Source organism: Streptopelia decaocto, assembly GCF_964273445.1.
Source record: "Streptopelia decaocto genome assembly, chromosome: 10".
In the NCBI taxonomy this organism is placed as follows: Eukaryota; Metazoa; Chordata; class Aves; order Columbiformes; family Columbidae; genus Streptopelia; species Streptopelia decaocto.
The window spans coordinates 364,795-384,908 of record NC_138665.1 but is presented as its reverse complement, the minus strand read 5'-3'; the positions used below and the strand labels follow the sequence as shown (position 1 = coordinate 384,908).

Here is a 20,114-nt window from a genome sequence, read left to right as displayed (position 1 = left end):
CTGAGAAGCCCCAGCCACAAACATCGGAGAGTTTGAAAAGCCCCAAACACAGAAGAAAGGAAGCACCAGAGGTGGTGGGCGCTTTGAAGCGCTCCGACTGCAGAACAAGAAATACTGCTTTCCTGCTGAATTGCCATTTGGTTTTCCATTTGTTCTGGGCTGATTTTCCTGACAAATGGCCCAGCGGATGCATGGAGCAGCCTGAGTGCAACGGTGTTGGAAAAAGTGGCAGCACCGGGCCCAGGCAGGGAAGTCTATGGAGGCAAAAGTGCCGGAGCAGAGGTTTGTCTCCAGCCAGAGCATGGTACCGGGAGAATGGGCTGCTCGTCCAGGGCTGCTTTGGTATCTGTGAGCCGGAGCTCCTGCACCTCTGCAAGGCAGTGAGAGGTAAGGACTGAAACAGCACCCTCAAGTTTGTGCTTGGTCAGGGGTGGGAGCAAGGAATGGCAGACCACGGTGCCCAGAGGATGCCGCCTGCCCTGCTGCTGGAGGACGCACCTTTGATGTAAGGAAACCATGCCAGCCTTTAGGTATCTTTTATTCCAGCAATCCTAAAAAGACCTTATCCTGGATGGGTCACACATGCGTCTTTGGAAATCCACCAGAGATTAGATACTGAGGAGCCCACGTGCAGCTCCAAGCTGGGCTCGTACCTTGCAGGGCTCAGTTTGTGCTCGGTGGGGGTTGGATACCCCTGCAGAGAGCCTGTAAGACGGGGCAGCACCCCATGGTGAACAGTGGGGATACGGGGGAAGGACCCAGGAGGCAGAGAAGATCGTCAGGGGTGGCAGAGGAGGGGCAGGGGCCGTCCTGCCTCTCGCTGCCCAAGGCTGACAGCTACTCGCTGAGTCCTCCTTGAAGCAAAAATCATCTCATTTCTCTTCCTTATTCTGCGTTTGATAATTTTTGTCTGACAAGTCTGGTCATAAAATGAACCATCCATCAGCCCATTAAGCCTCAGCAGGAGAATCGCTTCCTTGTGCAAATACCCGTTTTGCGCTGTGCCTGCCCGCTGCTAGCCAAGGCCAGCCCGCGCTGTTCCGCACCGCGTGCCGCGGGGCACGGCCTGCTGCCCCCTGCCCTCCCCAGGTGTGTCACACGCGTGTCCCCAGCGTGCTCCTGGGGGTGGCAGCCCCCCCATCCCCAAGTCATGGTGCTGGGGCACTGGGGGGTTGCAAAGCTCCCGACCAGCCCCAGAGGATCCCCCCAGACCCTGTGGTTCTGGATGCACATGTTCCTTGTTGCACTTTCTGCCACGGGCCTGTGCCACTTGCCCCGCCCCCTTGTTCAGATGTCATTTGTCTAAGGCAACATCCTCATGCTTGCTAATAATCTTGCTGGTGTGCTGGGAAGTGAGAAGGACATGAGAAGCAAAAGGCGGTGGCTATGGAGTGATCCACGCCGTCATTTATATGCTGTATCAATGGCTTTATTCATGCATGTCTTATCCCATCAGCCACCCAAGTGCCCTGCTCTTCGCACGGCTTCTGCGGCCTCCCCAGGCACCGGCGCTGGGATGGGCTGTGTCTCGCTGGGGTGCTGTCCTTGGAGGGAAAAGAGCAGCGGGGCTGCTTGGAGAGGGGCAGGATCCCCAGGCAGCCACGCTTTCAGACCGACCTTGTTGGGAAGAGGCCAGGAGAGTTCGGGTTTAGGGGTGACGGGTGCTTATCAGGAGGGGGAAGCACCACCCAGCTTCCTCGGCTCTTTGCGTGCAGGCAGGTGCCAGCTCTGCTGCCCTGAGGGTCATGTTGGATATGCGGTCCCACCACTGACTGTGGGCTTTGGGGTTTTCTCACGAACAGATGTACCCCAAGCATGTGCCATGTAGGCTCCCCAGGCTGTTGGCTGTGGTTACAGTGGGGTCCCGCAGGGGTGACTGCAAACCCTTGGTGGGGGTGCACAGAGAGTGGGGGCTCTCGGCACACCTGCTGTTGGGTAAAGAGCAGCTGTGCTGGGAGACACTTAAACAAAATCGAATTCCCCTCTGTTGTCTGCTGGCCAGGAGGCCCCCAGAACCAGCTCTATGCTGGGACAGGGCTGTGACACACCGGAGGGACAGGATCCACCCGGACAGGCTGGGTCCATGTGAACCTCTTGAGGTTCAGCAAGGTCAGGTGCAAGGTCCTGTGCTCACGCAGGGCTCTGGGGCTGGTACCCAGCCACATTGCAGGGTGCAATGGAAACCCTTAGGCGCTTGGGGGGATGCAGAGTCATGGCTTTTTCGTGGCTTGAGGTGCTCTGTGGGCTTTTCACCCTTGGTCTTGTCTATCTGGAGCTCCTGCAGAGGTGCCATGTGAGGGTGGCAGGGCCCTGCTGTCAGCTGGTGGATTAGTGCACTGCTTAATTGTGGGTACACTGCCAGCACTGACTCCTCGAAGAGCAGCTTGAGCAGCGTCCCGTCACCTCTGAGAGCGCCTGCTCTTCCCGACAGGTTTTCAAACCACGGACAGGGAGGGCTGACAATGTACTGCAGGGCAGTGCCGGTGAGCGGGGAGGTCCAGGAGCCACTGTCACGATGGCTTTGTGAGGCTTGTACATGCCCCGCTCCCTCGTCAGCAAAAGGAAACAAGGAAATGATCTGAAGGCGCGCAGAGGAGCAGCACAACCCACAGGCTGTTCCCTTCGGAGGAGGGCTGGGAGAGCTGTGGGTGGTCATGGGAAGCAGGGAGGACACGGATACATCTCTGCTGTTGCGTTCTTGCAGGGTGAGTCCAGCGTGATGCTTGGTTGCAAGTGTCTGCTAAATGAGCAAGAGCAAGTAGTGTTTGTGTGGTTGGTGCTTCAGGTGTGCTCCTGGAGGACCGCTCGTTTTGTTTTAAGATATATTGGTGTGATGCCTCTGTGTGGGATGCGGCTGCAGAGCAGAGGTCTGAAGTGGGATTTATTATTTCAGAATCCACTGCTTCAGATACTCCCAGCCCAGCTCCATCTGCTGAAATTTGCTTTCCCCTGCCCTGGGTGTCTGCTGGTCCTTTGCTGCAGGTGCATGCAGGAACGGGGCAATGGGAATTTATATTTCATTAGCAAATGCCTTATTGCTGCTCTCAAGATGCTTTTCCAGATACAGAATTACTCCCATCTTGGCTGTCAATGTAATTCCCGCTGTGCTTATTCACCTCCTTTCTTCTGTGTCTTCACTGGTGAAGATGTAGGACCAGGACTGCTCCTCCCGAATCAAAATATTGTCTCTGGCATCAGCAAAGCATCAGACAGCCAGAGCAATCGTGCAGTGGGTTTTAAACGGGTGATATTGAACTCAGGTACCTCCAGCTCCAGGCTTTCCTGGGCCCCCCTGTGCACCCAGCTTAAACAAGAGATCTACCCCAGAAATCAGTGTCATCTCCCATGTAACCTTCCTTTTCTCTCTGACCTTCTCTGCTCCTGGTTCACATCCAAGTCTTCCTATTTCCAGCATTCCAGTCTCTGACAAGCCCCCGTCACTCCTGGGTTTCCAGCCCTTTAGCTCCGCTTGGTGCCATCCTGCCCTTTGGAAGGTGAGGAGATGCTTTGGGGCTGAGCCCAGAGCGACCAGAAGCTGCACATAGAGACAGGAAGGCAAGAAGCGGGTTACATCTTGTGTTACTTTCTTGTCGGAGCTGTAGGTTTTAATTCAGTAAACCCTACAGAAACGTGACCATTGCAATCCATGAGCAGCTTCAGCGGTGACCTGGGGTTTGTGCCTGCTTTTCCTTTAGCTTTGCCCTGGATGCGTGGAGGAGATGAGAGTTTCATCGGGCTTTCCCTGGTGCTCTGGCACAGCATTCCCCTGACTCACAGAGATTTTCCCTTAGAAATAACGTTTCTTCTGGTTTCGTTGCTCCCCTCGCTGCTGCGGAGCACTGGTACTTCACAGAAGAGAGAAACCTGTTCTTTGTTTATTCCACAGTGGCTTGTTCAGTGCTGTCTTAGGCTATCAGTAAATATCCTCCACAGAGTTTTGCAGGGAAAAGACCGAGGTGTCAGAGGTACTATTCCCTGGAGTGACTTCGTGTCCCTTTTTAAATGGTGGCTGGGCCAGGTCTGAGCTTGCACTGGGCTCGGCAGAGCCCTGAGCCCCGAGCACAGGCTGTGTGGGACTCACGGGACATTTGTGTGGATGAGGCAGAGCCCGTTCAAGCCACGTGCCCTATTTTTGGGTGCAAGCTGTTGCCTGGGCTGGTTTTTCAGCTCCTGCTTCTCTGTGTTGTGGATAACTCTCTTACTGCAGCACCTCACCTTTAATTGCAAAATGATTTGCGGCTGCAAATGTGGTGTTTTCCAGCAGCTCTGCTGGGGCTGAGCCAGTGTGAGGTTTCCTTGCCCTGTGCTGAGCCGCTTTGCAGGACTGCTCCTCTCCCGGACAAATCCGCGAGCCAGCACACAGGGGATGGCATTGCGTTTGCACAGAGGAGCGGAGGGAGGATGCGTCACTGTCCTGCTTTGACCACACGTGGGACCCTTAGAGCAGCATGGAGGCTTTTCCCTGGGGCTTCCCCACCTGTAAGCAAAATGTAACACTGAAAGTACATTGATGGTCCCCCTCCTCAGAGCCTTTGGGGACATTTCAGTGCTGTTTCACCTTGCTTCCCCTGAGCAGCCCCTGGCTTAGGAAGGGCTTTCCTCAGTGCTTTTCAAGTTACACACTGGCTTCTGAGTGCCTGGGCTTCCCTCTGCTCCTCCTGCAGGTGATGAAGCTGCGGAAGCTCGCCCAGCAGGTCGCTAACTGCCGGCAGTGCCTGGAGCGCTCGACGGTCCTCATCAACCAGGCAGAGCACATCCTGAAGGAGAACGACCACGCGCGGTTCCTGCAGACAGCCAGGAACGTGGCCGAGAGGTGGGCTGCTCTCAAGATGCTTTTCCAGATACAGAATTACTGTACGTTTGGCTCAGGACACTGACAGGATGTCACTGGAGTTGTCCCCTGGTCACAGCTCCCTGCCCGGGGACACCCCAGCTGTCCCCCTGCAGCCTTCCCATGTGCTGCCCTCAGATAAACGCTGGGGTCAGTGGTGTCGCTGGGCCCCATCCTTCGCAGAACAGGGGGAGCATGGCAGGTCCGAATCACAGAATCACAGTGTCAGGGGTTGGGAGGGACCTGGAAAGCTCATCCAGTGCAATCCCCCCATGGAGCAGGAACACCCAGATGAGGTTACACAGGAAGGTGTCCAGGCGGGTTGGAATGTCTGCACAGAAGGAGACTCCACAACCCCCCTGGGCAGCCTGGGCCAGGCTCTGCCACCCTCACCCCGAACAAGTTTCTCCTCAAATTTAAGTGGAACCTCCTGTGTTCCAGTTTATATCCATTGCCCCTTGTCCTGTCACTGGTTGTCACCCTAATGATGCTGAACATCTACTATGGGAGCAAACATGGTTCCCTGGTGGTGGCCACAACAATCCAAAGGCAGCTCAGGGGCAGTTTGGGCTGGGACCCCATTGGATGGAGCCATCTGGGCAACCTGTCCCCAGACTGGGTCGCCCTGCTGGGGCAGAAGCGTTGGTTAGTGGGAGTGAGCTGGTTTCTCAGCAGGATGTAATGTCACTGCTGCTCGCACCCTTTTAATCCCCTGTCTTGCTGCTGCTGGGTGTCGGGAGTGGCGTGCACCCTGATGTGTACCGATGGTCTCTTCTTTTCTTTCAGGGTCGCCATGGCAACTGCATCCTCTCAAGTTCTGATACCAGATATCAATTTTAATGATGCCTTTGAAAACTTTGCTTTAGATTTTTCCAGAGAGAAGAAGCTGCTGGAGGGGCTGGATTATCTAACTGGTGAGTGACCAGGCGTGCTCCCCCCGGTCTGCTGCCCCGTGTCTTCCCCACAGCTGAGGGCTGGCAGGTGTATTTTAAAGCAAACTAGGTTGCCACTCACTGTTACTGACAAAAAGTGCCTGGTCAGCTGCAGCAGAGCAGAGGCTGTGCTGTCACCAGGACGGTGACATGTCCCCATCCTCCAGTTTGTACTCGGCCTCTCCTGGAGGGCAGGTGGCAAGTTCAGAGAGTAGGTGAAAAATTACATGACACAGCAGGGAGGCCAATGCCCATAGGGATCTGAGAGGGCAGATTACAGAGAGGGAACAGCAAATTAACCAATTATTGTACTTCTAATGCACTGCATGCTTTAGCATTTCCCTTATGCTGCCCTTTTTGTGGGTCTCTTGGTGCTAAATCCTGGACTCCTTTGAGCAGAGACCTTGCTGGGCTCTTGGCGCTGCCTGGATGCGTGTAGCACAGGATGAGCGCTGCTCTGGCCCAGGGCAATGCGGGCTGTTCGGGGCAGCCCGTTGCTGCTGGACGGTGCTGTGTGCTGGAAAACTGGGGATGAAAGCTCCGGAGAAGAGAGGACATAATTCCTCACCCAAATCAAATTTTCTTCATCATCAAGCAGACCAGCTTGCAATGAAAAATGAACAAATGTGTCTGGAATAGGTATGGGATGAAATACTTATCCCACAATCAGTGCTGAAAAATAGCTGGGTTTTGAAGTGGCTTCTCAGCTTGTGTCAGGATGGGAGTGATGGAGGCAGCAGCAAAAACCCCTCCATCTGGCACACCTGAAAACACTCTGGCCCCTGGATGTTGTGTTGTCACACCAGAAGCTTAGTTAAGTGGGGAACAAAATGACAGATAAAATAAGACAGTTGTTTGTGCAAAGACACTCTGCTCCCTGCACCAGCTCATCTCAGTCCTGAAGGGAGCAAAAAAGCCCTAGGTACATTAAGAAAAGAAAGCACAAACTTACTGAAATACATTACCTGTGATATCCCGCAGCGCCAAACCCACCGTCCGTCCGGGAGGAGCTTTGCACAGCCTCCCACGACACGATCACCGTCCACTGGATCTCGGAGGATGAGTTCAGCGTCAGCTCCTACGAGCTCCAGTACACCATCTTCACTGGCCAAGCCAACTTCATCAGTAAGTCACTGTGCGCCTGCTCGGTTCGGGGACCACGGTCCGGTTTGGCAAGAAAAAGATTAGTGGGGAGAATCAGCAGGTTTAAAGTCTGGGAACTAGGGGAGGAAAGCACGATGAATGATCCTCTGAGGACACCGCTCAGGGCTGTAACCAAAATGATGGGTGACCCCCTGTGCTAGGAGTCCATAGTGGAATTGTTTTGCCCTTGGACTTGGTGTCTGCAGCCTCTGGCTTGGTGAAGTGTTTGGTGCATTAGAGTGTCTCATCCATCTCGCAGCCACCAGATCTGTACATCTCATGCCGTGCCCTGGGGTTGTACAGTCTGCTTGGTGGGCCAGGACTCAGGTGTGATGTATATACCCTTTGTAACAATACTGAGGCACGTCTCCTGGTATTTTTTCCTGAAAATAGATGTCATACCTAATTATTTTTCCACATCCATACAAATTTGCTTGGCAGGAATGGGATTGGAGGACCGAGGTGTTCTCTTGCTGATGGGTGTGTGGTGGTACCTGATCACTGCAGAAGTGCTGTGGTCAGATGGTGAGAAGCCTGTTGCGAGTGCAGCATCCAGCTCCTCTGGCAGAGCCTGGACTTTATGGACTGTGTGGTGCTCAACATATTTTCCATGCTGTGATATCTTCTAGTGCAACAGGACAGCTTTAAAACAGTTTTATGGGGCTGAACCTGCACCCAGTCTTACCACGAGGTCAAGACAGCAACCTCTTAGATGCAAAGCTCCCTCCTGGATATTTGTTATTTGATGAAAACTATGGTAGTTATGGCATATTTAATATTATGGATATTTTAACAGTGCATTTAAGAGCTGACTCCACAGTCTGGGGAGGGAGGTGAAAGGATCCAGAGACACCCGTGCAATGGGTGTCTGGCTGGTTGCTGGTGTGGTGTGTGTTCAGCCAGGGCGAGCAGGAGAAAGCGAGCTTGTGATGATGGTGACTTTGAAAAGATGCGCTCTGGCCCCGCTCCTGCTGCCTGAGTGCGACGGAAAATAGAAGCAGTGAAGGAAACAAGCAACAAAGGGACAAGGAGATGGTGGGAGAGATCCACTGAAAATTGGGGTGAGGTGGAGCACCTCTGGCAAAGCATCATTTTTTTCCCAGTGACCTTCTGCCACTCTTCCAAAGATCAGGACCTTAAAACACAGAATTGTCCAACAAGGGTATCCTGGTCATGAGAGGGGGCTCCAGTGGGCTGCTCGTCAGCATCACCGTTAGCCGAGGGCTTTGTACCCCAGGGGGCTCCTACCACCCAAACAAAGCAACGCTGGGCCCAGCAAAGCTGAGCTGTCCTGGGCCAGGCGCTGCAGCCGCGCTGAGGCTCCGGCTGGTTGTGCCTCCCCCTTCAAACGCTGCATCCAACAGCAGGGCTGGAGTTCTGCTCTGACATCCGCTGGTCAACGCACATCAGACACCCTGAATCAGCTGGAGGCTGGGTGGTAAAATGAGCCAGATATTTTCAGGGGATTAAAACTAAAGGCATGTGTGGACTGTCCTTCCCATACACCTAAATTGATCAAGAGAGACCTGGACTGAGCTTTTTAGCACCATGGCTTGTCTTTAGGGAGAGCCGATGAGCTTGCAGATCGAAATAGCCAAGCTGGGAAAGTGTGACCCCCTCCCCGAGGACAGATGTGTCACATCTGCGGGAGCCATGTAGCCTTCCACTTTTTTCATTGGCAGAAAAGTTTATTTGGAAAATAAATAAATGAATAAAAAGCTGGTTTTGTTGTCCTCGCAGGAAATGGGATTCTTCAGGTTTCCCCAGAAGTGCAGAGAAAGGAGAAGAGCAGTTCAGCTATAAAGCCAAGGACTGTTTGCCAGGCTCAGCAGCACCGATTTATTCCTTTGGACGCCCCTCAAGGTGTCAGAAATATGTATCTGTTATGGGTTCTTGTAACACTGGCTTTTTCCTAAAATTGGAGGGGTTTTGCATTCCGGAGGAAAGTTAGTTTATGGGCTGGGTTGTAGGAAAGAGTCGAGGGAAACCGCTTGTTTCATACAAGAAAAAAATACAGATGTTGTAATGGAAGAACAAAAAAATACAGTTTCCAGCTTGTCCGTCCTGCTGAAGTAACACTTTGGAACAGCGTAGCATCCCCAAAACACGTCCTGAGCAACAAAGTTTTATTCCTGTTTTTTCTTGGTAGCACTTACCATTGTAGGAAGTGCTGACAAAATGCCTGAGTGGGATTTTTGTGCCACTGTTAGTTTATCTCACCGCTCAGGAAGCCGTCGGTGCTGGGAGCGCGGTGTCACGGCACAGGAAGGCTGTTAAGTGCACTTTAAAATATGCAGGAAACTGCCAGAGAAATTACTGTTTGCGACTTCAAAAGCTGATAAAACTTGCATCCCCAGCCTTTGGCCTCGCTTTGGAAAACAAGGTGATTAATTTCCTTGTGGTCAGAGGTTAGTTATGAGTACCTGGTGCTACGGCAGCCAAGCTTCCCCTGCTCAGCTCTTCTCTCCTCCCCCAGCATGTTGGCGGCAGCGTTTTCTCCTTCCCCAAAAGCCTGGGAGAGCTCAGCAGCCCCTCTGGCCCCGCTCTTAGACAGTCCACAGCCTCCATCTCCCCTGCAGCTACTGACCACACCGGTATCACTGGGTTGTTTAGATGGGGAGGGACACCTGAAGGTCTTTGCACTCTGTGCCAGCCAGGCTGGCGCAGAGCTCGCTCAGGTTGCTCAGGACTTGCTTCTCAAGCACTGGCAGTCTGCGGGGATGGAGAGTCCCCGGATTTTGGGGCCTTACTCTTGTTCTTCCCCACCCTACAAGAATTTTTTCCTTATCTAACCAAGATTTCCTCAGCTGCAACTTGTGCCCTTGCCCTGGGGCTGTGCCGGGCCCCTCGGGAAGGGTCTGGCTCCTGCCTCTCCCCATATGCTGTTTTGGGCACATGGCTTGGACTCCACACACAGAATCACAGGATAGCTGGGGTTGAAGGGACCTCTGGAGGTCATCCAGTCCAACCCAGCTGCTAAAGCAGCTTCATCCAGAGCAGATCGCACAGGATCGCATCCAGGTGGGTTTTGGATGTCTCCAGAGAAAGAGACTCCACAACCTCCCTGGGCAGCCTGTTCCAGCGCATTGAGGGGCTTGGGAATCAGTCACGTACCCACCCCTGGGGCTCCCTGGGTTTGGCACAGGCGTTGGGATGGGGCGGCTGTGGGGACTGCAGGGTGAGGAGCAGCGAGGGCAGCCCTGGAGGAAAGCCCAGAGGGACACACATCAGCCGCGTCTTCCTTGGCCGTCTTTGGTAGCTCTTCATAGGAGTAAAGAAAACATCAGTTAACGTCTCAGAGGAGAAAATGAATAATATATTGTCACTTGAAATAACACAGTTGGGGCTGGGTGATGAGGGCAGTTGAGCCCTGGCTGAACTTATGTGTGAGGAGACACTGGAAACAGCGCAGGAGGGCTCACCTAGCCGGGCACGAGCAGCCTGCCCGTGAAAGGAAATGCCTTTTCAAAGAACACGCAGCTGGCCCGTGGAAACCATCCCCTGCACACACTCTTTAAAGCCAAGAGCTCAGCAGGACTTGGACATGTTTATGGATGATGAAAGTTGCAATGAAAAGGATTTTTTTTAAGCTTTGGCAAGGATAGGAGCCCTCAGCCTTCAAGGCCAACCCCTTCGTGGTTGTTTTGGGAAAGAAACCTGCTTGGGAGGCCAAATCATTCTCAGACTGTCGTCTCTCAGCCACCTTGTCCTTTCCAATGAGGGACCCAAAGCTGGTCTTTGTCTGCAGGGAGATAACACCTACCGGTGCTTGGCTGAAAGCTGCGGCTCCGATGAAAGCCGCTTTGTGTGTAGGATGCAATCGGTATCACATCTGCTTTATTTTCTACTTCAAATAACATTGCTCTGCTCCCTTAGGCCATTTCCACGTATATTTTAAATCAAATCCAGGCTGACAATGACTGCAACTTGCCCTTGTCCTCCGGCTGAGCAAGCCACCGGAGACAAACAAACACCCCAATGTAAGCCTTACAAGAGGTGTGGAGCGTTTTCCAGGCTCCCGCCTTCCAGCACTGCACACGTATGCTGCCCATAGGAGGCTAAAAAGCCCCCTCAGTAGCCCTCAATTCACAACCTGCTCCTCACGTATCATCTCACTTTGGCCTCCAGACCTGCTGGATCCAAGAAGCCTCCAGCTACCGCTTCTGAGCTTCCTCCTTATTCTTTGGGTTTAAAGCAACAGTCCCATGTTGTGGTAGCTGCCCCAACGCTGTTCTGAGAGCCCAGAGCTACCGAGTGCTGCTGCAGACGGTCCTGGGCGCTCGCAGCCCCTGACCATTTGCTGCCAGCACTGAGGTTGCTCCCAAAACCCGCAGCATCCTTGTCCCCCGGCGCTGGCTCTCGAGGCACTTGTGCAGGTCATTCTCACCCCAGCCGTGCCAGTGGCAGCAGCAGCATCTGTGGCACCTCACGGTGCTTTTCTCCTTCCCCGCAGCACTATGGTGTCCCGCTTCAGTACAAGACTACATTTTCAGTATGTGCTGGGCCCCACAGTTCTGGCAGCACAAACCGCTGCAGCATTAGGGCTTAGTGCCTCCAGGGTCTTTGGGCTCTTAATTCCTTTCTGTTTCCAGAAAGAGTTGAGGCTCCTGAATGTTCTCCAAGCAATGGATCCTGCTCCCTTCACTGGGAGCTGTAATTCTTGTTGAACCGCTTTGCAGACGAGCCTACACAGGGACCCAAAACATCAGCATCCCTTGGACATGGATTATTGCTTCCCACCCTGGAGCACCGAGCACCGTGCAGGAGGAGGATAGAGGTGTAAACATGTCCCTCCCTGCTGCCAGCATTGCATATTGCAGCCCCGGCGCAGCAGGGAGGTTGTTGTGCAGGAGCAAAGAAACGAGAGAGGATGATGATGGGTATCACCGTCCTCCGGGCAGCGCTGCTGCCTGTGCCGTCTGCCCTGGCTGGAAGGTGCCACTGCTTGAATTCCTCTATTCTCTGCACCTTTTCCTCATCACTTCCCACAGCTGCATCTTCAGGTGCCAGCACCCCACCCCTGGTTTTGCCTTACCAGGCATTGCCTTCATGTGGTAATTAAAAAGACTGTTAGAGTTGCTGGGGTTTGCCATCTACAGAAATTTTCCTGCAAGCACTCTTAACTCTCAGGTAATAAATCCACCCGAGGGATGCATTGTCAGTGAGCTCTGCATTAGCACCACATGGTCTTTGTATTCTGTCCTTTCTGTGAATAAATCTTCTCCCCGCTCTCCCATACCGCAGGTCTCTACAACTCCATGGACAGCTGGATGATCGTCCCCAACATCAAGCAGAACCACTACACTGTCCACGGGCTCCAGAGCGGCACCCGCTACATCTTCCTCGTCAAGGCCATAAACCAGGCAGGCAGCCGGAACAGCGAACCCGCCAGGCTGAAGACAAACAGTAGGTGCCCGGGTGTTCGCTGTGCCTTGGGAGTGGTGGGAGGGCGGCTTCACTGGCCTCGAGTCCCAGGGGTATGGCTCAGCTGCTCCCTGTGAGCCTGCAGATACTGGCAGCGTGATGGAGCGCCCTGAGTTATTTAAGTTATTTAACATGCCCATCTTGCTTGGCGTCCCTGCCCCGAGGGATGGTCTCCTGCTGCCCCACACGCTGCCTGGGGCTCCTGGCAGCTCGTCGCTACAGCTCCCTGGGACAGCTGGGATTCAGGAGATCAGGAAGGTCCATCTTTCTGGTTGCTTTGCATCGCTGGGCTTTTTGAGGCTGACGTGCGGAGTCTCAGGGCAGTTGTGTGCTTGTGTGTGGCAGTGCTCACAGATGGTTGTGATTTTGGGGAGCCATAAGGAGATTGAAGTGTCTGTGTGGTAGTGGATGGGGCTTTGCAGCCACACACAAAGCAGAAAGGAGGTCACACTTCACATCACCCCGGGGACAGCCAAGGAGAGTTAAATATGTTTAGGGAAATCAGAGTGAATGAGGTTTGATCCAAAATCAGAGGGCAGCGGAGCGGAACCCGTCCCGGCAAGGAGGGCGTTTCTGGGGGGATCAGTTTGAGGTGTTGAGGGAGAAAATAAGTCGTCTGTCCAGGTCTGTGCCACAGCTGCCTGCTCCGCGGCCACGTCTCCCCGGTGCTCTTTGGGACGGTCTCTGCCCAGCCCCGGCGAGCACAGCCCTCCCGTGTGTTTCCTTTCCCGATGTTGCCATCGCTCCTGCCTTGGCGAGGCTTTTGAGATAATTTATGGCCTCCACCTCCTCGTTTTCTTTGCGCGACTTTAAACCAAATAAAATCAAGTAAAGGCAGCGTAGCACCAGGGCTGGAGGGAAGCTGCCGAGAAGCAAACTTCAATCCATTTCTACCTTGTTTATTAAAAATTTATCCCTTCTGCGGTTGCTGTTTTTAAGTGCTTCCCTGTGCTTTGAAAGGCTCTGGAAATAAGAAATGGGTGGCTTGACAAGCTGAGCGCGATGATGCGACACAGGGGCACAGAGGGGAGCGAGGGTGGTTTGCCTCGGTGGCAGCTCGGGGGGGACAGGGCTCACTGTTTTGTTTTTGTAACTGTCAGTCATCAGAGGTGCCAGCGTGCTGCTGAGGGCTCCGCTTTGGAGACGAATTCAGTTTAGCGGATTGAATAAGGTTTTGAACTCCCCATGTTGCAGGGAAGTGTCTGCAGCAGCGTCCTGCATGTTTGAAAGCTGAAGTGAGCCTCACCTGAAGTGCTGCACAAATGGTGACGTATGACTGTAGCTTTCTGTGTGCCAGGAGCTCCTTTCACACGACCGAATGAGCAAGGAACTGATCCTGGCGCCTCCTGCTCAGGCGATGGGAGGGAACAGCGGTCGGTGTTAATGGGCACCCTTCCCCGCCACTGCTTCAGCATTTGTCTGCAGCCCACAAAGAGTCTTTAGTCTAAATTTCTGAATGCTTGATTTAGCGACATATATGTGTATAGTATGTATTGATGTCTTTTCTTTCTGTGGCTAGCCTTCAGGTACAGGGACTCTTTTGGGGTGCTCACTTCTCACCATCAGGGGTGGTGGCAGCTGGAGGTGCTGCCGCTTTGTGCTTCATCCCCAGCACATCCTCGCTGGCCATTTCTTCTGCCTGTATTTGTCGTTAAGTGGCAGCAGGGTTTTCTCCTTTTCAAGTGGGTGATTAGAAGATAGCACACGCTTTTCAGCTGCTGTAACCTTGGTGGAAATTTCAGCAGCTTGATGAGGAGATGGGCCAATTAGTGTATTTCACAGCCCTCTTTCTGCTCCTGAAGTGATGTTTGGAGAGACTTCTTCATCACCAGAAGGTCAGTGTCAGGACACGTATTGATTTCCAAAGCATCAGTGCTGTCAGTGAGCACTAAATCTGTTCCCAAACTGCTGGAACAGAAGAGCTTGAGAGAATAGGTTTGGTTTAGTGACAGAGAGAAACCTTCCTTTGCTGAGTCAGGGCCTGAGTAAGTCTTATTTATTAGCAAGTGTCCAGAAGTGGATGAAAGTGCCAGAATACAGGAATGGTCCCAGCTCTGCTAGTAAATTTAGTGCAGGGAAGGTGGTTTTCATGGTCCTCGCCTTGACCATAGCAGACTGGTCTTGTTGTCACTCACATTTCTGTCTCTTTCGGATTTATGCATCTCTTGGTGAGACCTCCTGGACTAATACGGGGTGGTTCATATCTCCATCCCATCTGAAACGTCAGTTGGATCTCATCTGGAGAGGGGAGTTAGGTGCAGCACAAGTGATGGTTTCCAAGGTCCCCGTTAATGACAGGATCACGTTGGTACAGTTGCTTTCTAAGGAGCAAGCAGCCCAGCAGGGGGTCTGTTGGAAGATTCATAGGTTTGGATGGATGTATTGCTTTCCTGTGACTTGACAACTCAACATTACAATCCTGCAGCCTTGCTTCCTCGAGGTGATGTCTGACGGGAGGATGATAATCACTGCTGTCGTGCCCTGCTAGGTGTCCTGTGCCCCATGGCGTTGTTGAGTTCGTTTGCTTCTGACCGCGGGGCAGCTGGCTGAGGGCTTGCAGACCAGGTTGCTTGTCTGGCTGCAGGGTCACGGATCCGCCAGGTTTTGTACATGGCTGCTTCTGGACACGAGGCATGGGCGGCATCTCGGGTGGCTGGTCAGAGCAGGGACGTTGCTGCTGCAGGCAGACAGGGAGAGGAGAAGGGATGACAGAGGGGTCCTGTGGCTCGGTTTGCTCTTATGCTGGGCAGACCATGGTGGACATCTGCAACAAGGACAGAGACCCTTTCTTAAGAGCAGGAGTACGTACCCATCGCAGCGTTTCTCTGCAGCACGCTTGGGCGGTGCTGCTCCGGCAGTACCACAACTGACCTTGCCGGTGGAGCTGGTTGGCTGCTCCTCATCCATCCAGCTGGATGTTGGTGGTTGTCTCTTGCTTCTGGGGGATCTTGGTCCAGTTGCTTCTGTGGCTCTTGTGTAAACCAACACACAGCCCCTTCTTGGCTGTCCCTCCAGGTGGCTTCGTTGACATGCTGAAGCTGGTATTGACAGCAGGACCTGCTGAGCTTCACCATAATTGATTCCTTCCATGAAGCATCAAGAGAGGAAAATCTGACAGTGTAATGACTCCATTAACAGCCCTTGTCTTGCAGACGAATTACTGCTGAGGTAGATAGAAAACTAAATATTCTTATCTGCACCCAGGATGAGTGAGGCTTGTGTTCCTGCCACCACGCTGCCCTCCCTCGTGCACTTCTGGGGAACAAGGGGTGACCAGGAGCATCCAGAGCCAGTGCATCTACTCCCATCGATGTGTGGCTGGAGCCCTCTGGGGCCCTGTGGAGCTGGCTGGGCATCAGGAGTCCTGCAGGGTCCCACCAGCCAGCTCCCCGCACCTGCCCATCTCCATTCCCAGCACACCACTGACCTGCTTCATTAACCCTGAATGCTTTCCTGGTGGCAGCGCTGGCCATCCCTTCCTCCCTCTTTGCTCCTGCATACCCAAGGCCAGCCAGGGTTTCCTCCTCTCTGTTCAGACACTGCAATGCTTGAGACTTTGCAGGGAAGGGAAGTACACTTAAGCTGATAAACACCCCAAAGGGTGCAGCTTGCTGTGTCCAGCCCTGGAGCTGGCCAGTTTCCCATGGCTCTCAAGCCTCATTCAGGCACGGTGGATGGATGAACCAGCAAAAGGCTGTAGGGAGTATTCCAGCAAGCTGAATTTGTGAGATAGAAGTTATCTGTCGTCCCTTGCCTATGAAGAACGTAATCCCCTCCTCTCCCTTCATCCTGGACTGTGCTTCCCGCAGGATGGAGGGGCAGCCGGGGCGCTGGGAGCATCCCGGGGCGGGGGGCAGCCCCCTGGCCTGGCTGGGCTCCCCTGTGCCAGGGACCTCTGCTTCTCCCAGTCGTGCTGCCCTCAAGTCATGAAACCTCCAGCGTCTTCCCATAACCTGCCTTGTCCAGCACAGCATCGTGTGGGTTCGTGGTGCAGGCAGCCGCAAATGCAGAGGACCCCGCCGGGCTCACGTGCCGGGGGTTTGAGATAGCTGAGGCTGGGGCCACTGAGAGTCTGTGAAATCCGTGTTGTTTCCCAGTGCCGGGGTGGTATTTTGGGAAGGGGGTCAGATGGGAGCAGGCACCCGGCTGTGCCCTCTGAAATGCCCTCTGTCCCAGGCAAGATTTTGCAAGCCAGCTTGTGTGCTTTTTAAATCCCATCTTTGCCCATCACAGCGCACTGTCTGCAAATATTACTTGAGCCCTTGGGCCAGGATGTGTCAGCACAAACCAGCGACAAGGGTTGGACTCTGGTTGCTCACGCTGACCTTAAAAAGGGGTTGTCTTTGTGAAAAGGGCTCTGACTGTCTCCCTCCTGATGGACCCAAGTATTTTTATACCTCACTTTCTCAGAGCTTGTCTCTTTGCATTACTGCCAGAAAAAGATAGCTACAGAAATATTAAAATAGCTAGAGGAAAAGGGGGAGGGATCACTCCCAATTTGCAGCTTTACTTTCAGGCCTCTCAACTCAATTATCCAGCAAATTGGGCTCAGAGGAAAATCAACACAAGCCGCCATCGGGTATCGGAGAGCAGCACGGATGAGCTCCGTCATGGAGCTGCACGGGAAGGCTCCGCAGCCTTGCGGCGGCGATGCTGCCGCTGTGTGCAGCGGGTCCTGGCCCTGGCTTAGAAACCCCTCTCTGCACAGCACTGGTGCAGGAGTTTCTCCTCGCCTCGCCTCGGTGTCCGTAGCTGGAAACAGGAGCGTGCAGGAGAGCACATCTCCTCGTGCACCGCAGCACCTTCCTCGAGCCAGCCCAGGGACTGCGCCACGTGCCAAATCCCATTTTTTAAGTTGTTTGCAGTTATTTAAGGTGTTTTGCTGCAGCTGCTGCAGGTGACTTTGCTTTGTGCCAAAGTAGATGGATTGCTATAGAGATCCTATGAAGTATCTATATGCTCTTTACTGTATGAAAATTCACAGCGACAAAAACCACCAGAACTCAGTTTGCTTCTTTACTGCATCTTGGAGTTTTGTTTGCAAAAACAAGCACAGGCTGAACACAGCCCCATCGTTTTGCACATCTCTCCCGCAGCAACGTGGGCTGGGCAGAGCATGGAGGGCTTTTCTCCTGCCCAGTGGAACGGAGATTGCTGTTGCTGCCGCTCAGCAGCTGCTTTCGTTCAGCTGCGCTGGTGATCTGGGTTCACATGCACTTGATAGTGTATCGGGACTCCACTTCGCAGTTCTCTTTAAGAAAACAACAGGGAATTACAAATGGAAAAACCTCTTGGGGAAAAAGAAAAACTGCAAAGCCAAGAGCACAGCATTTTAAAAGCACCAGAATTAAGTTGCACGTGCAAATTAATTTTATGCCTGCTCTTCCTGCTTTATGCAGCCGTCTTTAATGCACATCCCATGCTGCTCGCCCGCCGGGCTCCCCGCTGGTGCCAGCGGTGAGGGGCTGAGCAGATCCGCTCGCTGAGCAGATCCCTGGCTGACTGCGGTGGCGCGGGAGAGCTGGTCCTGCCACAGCCATCCGCGCCTTCACCAGTCACCTGCCATCAGTGCTGGTAAAACAAGCCGATGCAGCAACGTTTGGTGCAGCATTTCCAGCCCTGGTGGTACTCTCCATAGGAGAACGCTCCGCTCTCGTGAGACCCCACTGTCCCACACTCAGCCCCTTCCCGACACAGCGTCCCTGCGGGTTTTATGAGGCTCCCTGCCCCAGCCTCCCTGGGGATGGCTGCCCTGCTGTCGAGGGTTTGATTGCAGGGTGACAACAAACCGTGACAGATGTATTGTTAACCCCCTCTACCCGCCTTTTCCCCTTCAGTCCCTCCCTCTCCCCCTTCCCACTCAGGACAGGCGATGGGGAGGGAAAGAAGGACAGAGAGAAGAGAGTTGGAAAAATTAAAAATGTTTTACTAATGCTATTGATAAAATAGAGAAAATAATACAAAATATACAAAACCAATCTGGAAAGTCCCAGCAACTGCAGAGCCGGCAGCCGAAGTCCTGGACTGGACTCTGCAGCCAACTGGAGCTGGATTCAGTCTGTCACTGGCCTCAGTTCGCAGGGACGACTCGCAAGGTCCTCTCCTAATGTCGCCATAAGGAAAAGGGACGAGATCCTCGTGATCTCCCACTTTTATATGAAGTATCACATGAATGGGATGTTATACACAGTTGGTCAGTTTCTTGGTCACCTGTTTCTCTTGCCCCTCTCCCAAGAGCTGTATCCATCCTTATCAATAACCTCACATTCCATTGCTGTGTTTACCAAAACATGTATCTGGTTCTCCAGGAAAATGCAGCTGATATGAAGCTTTAGCTGACAGGCAAATTCACTAAAAGAGAAACTTGTTTTTAACAAAACCAGGACACCTTCTCTCTGCAGGAGGGTGAGGATGGAGCAGCATTTTCCCAGCGCAGCTTTTCTCTTGCAGCAGCAGCCAGAAAGGGTCGGTCACCAGCCCTCAGCACCCGTGGGGATGCTCCTGTGTTGCACAGGGTGGGTAAACTGAGGCACAGTCTGTACCTGCAGCCTGTGAGCATGTAGGGATGGACCAAGAGGTCCTCAGGGCTGAGCAAACTCATTTAGCTGTACTGAAAAAATGGCGGTGTATAGAGAAGCCAAAGTCTGTCCTGAATTGAGAGCAAAGAGTGACAGGAAAACACTGGAGTAGGGAGCAGAGGCACTTCTCAAAACCGCTGCCTCTCTCCCCTCCCCACCCCAAAGTGGAGGGCTTCGTTTCGGGCTTCTCAAATGCAACCTTCGGGCTTCTCCTTTCCACATCTGGTCTTAAAATGACCCTAAACTGTTAAAGGAGGATTAAAAAAAAAAAAGCAAAAGGGATTGTGAATTCAACCTCCTCCCTCCCCCCCTCAAAAACCCTAATCTGGCTCAGCAGAGCCAAGCTGGCAGGGCAACGGGCTAAACCTGGCTCAGCAGAGCCAAGCTGGCAGGGCAATGGGCTAAATCTGGCTCAGCAGAGCCAAGCTGGCAGGGCAACGGGCTAAACCTGGCTCAGCAGAGCCAAGCTGGCAGGGCAACGGGCTAAACCTGGCTCAGCAGAGCCAAGCTGGCAGGGCAATGGGCTAAATCTGGCTCAGCAGAGCCGAGCTGGCAGGGCAACGGGCTAAACCTGGCTCAGCAGAGCCAGGCTGGTGGGGCAACGGGCTAAACCTGGCTCAGCAGAGCTGGGCTGGTAGGGCAACGGGCTAAACCTGGCTCAGCTGAGCCAGGCTGGTGGGGCAACGGGCTAAACCTGGCTCAGCAGAGCCAGGCTGGTGGGGCAATGGGAGGCTCGGGAGCTGGGTGTCACAAGCTGCCCACAAGCAGCCCCAGCAGAAGCCACCCCAAAGCCCCCGACTGTCCCTACTGAATAAGTCTGTGTTTGCAAATGTTCCCGAGCCCACCGCCACCTGTGTCTGTGCACACACGACCCAGACCTGGGAGCAGTGAGGGTCAGTTTGGCAGCAAGGCTGTGTAGCACCAAAAACTGGAGCCTTTCAGAGAAATCCTAAGCGCTCACTGTTGAATGTGTTGTGGAGCTGGTGACCAAAAGAGACGGTGTGTATTGATGCAAGGGAGGACAGATGTTCCCCAGGCCTGGTGGATCTTCAGGAAGGTTTTCTCCAGGTGAGCAGGACAGCCAGTGTGTGTCAGTTAGGAAACGGTTCGGCTTTCTGTGTGCTGGTAACATAACAAAGGAACTGCAGTTGGGTTTCAAGCCAGCGTTAAAGATCTGCAAAATCCATCAATCTCTATTCCATTAAC

At 53.4% G+C, this 20,114-nt stretch overlaps 1 protein-coding gene across 2 annotated transcripts in view; it reads left to right on the top strand.

The window, feature by feature from the left end:
• Positions 1–20,114, top strand: part of MID2 (midline 2) — a 118,646-nt gene that overhangs the window by 90,409 nt on the left and 8,123 nt on the right. For both annotated transcript variants that reach the window (XM_082062120.1, XM_082062119.1), the window contains 4 exons: positions 4,665–4,813; positions 5,618–5,745; positions 6,745–6,888; positions 12,151–12,312. In XM_082062120.1, the coding sequence (XP_081918246.1) occupies positions 4,665–4,813; positions 5,618–5,745; positions 6,745–6,888; positions 12,151–12,312 (583 nt within the window). The remainder of the gene's footprint in view (positions 1–4,664; positions 4,814–5,617; positions 5,746–6,744; positions 6,889–12,150; positions 12,313–20,114) is intronic.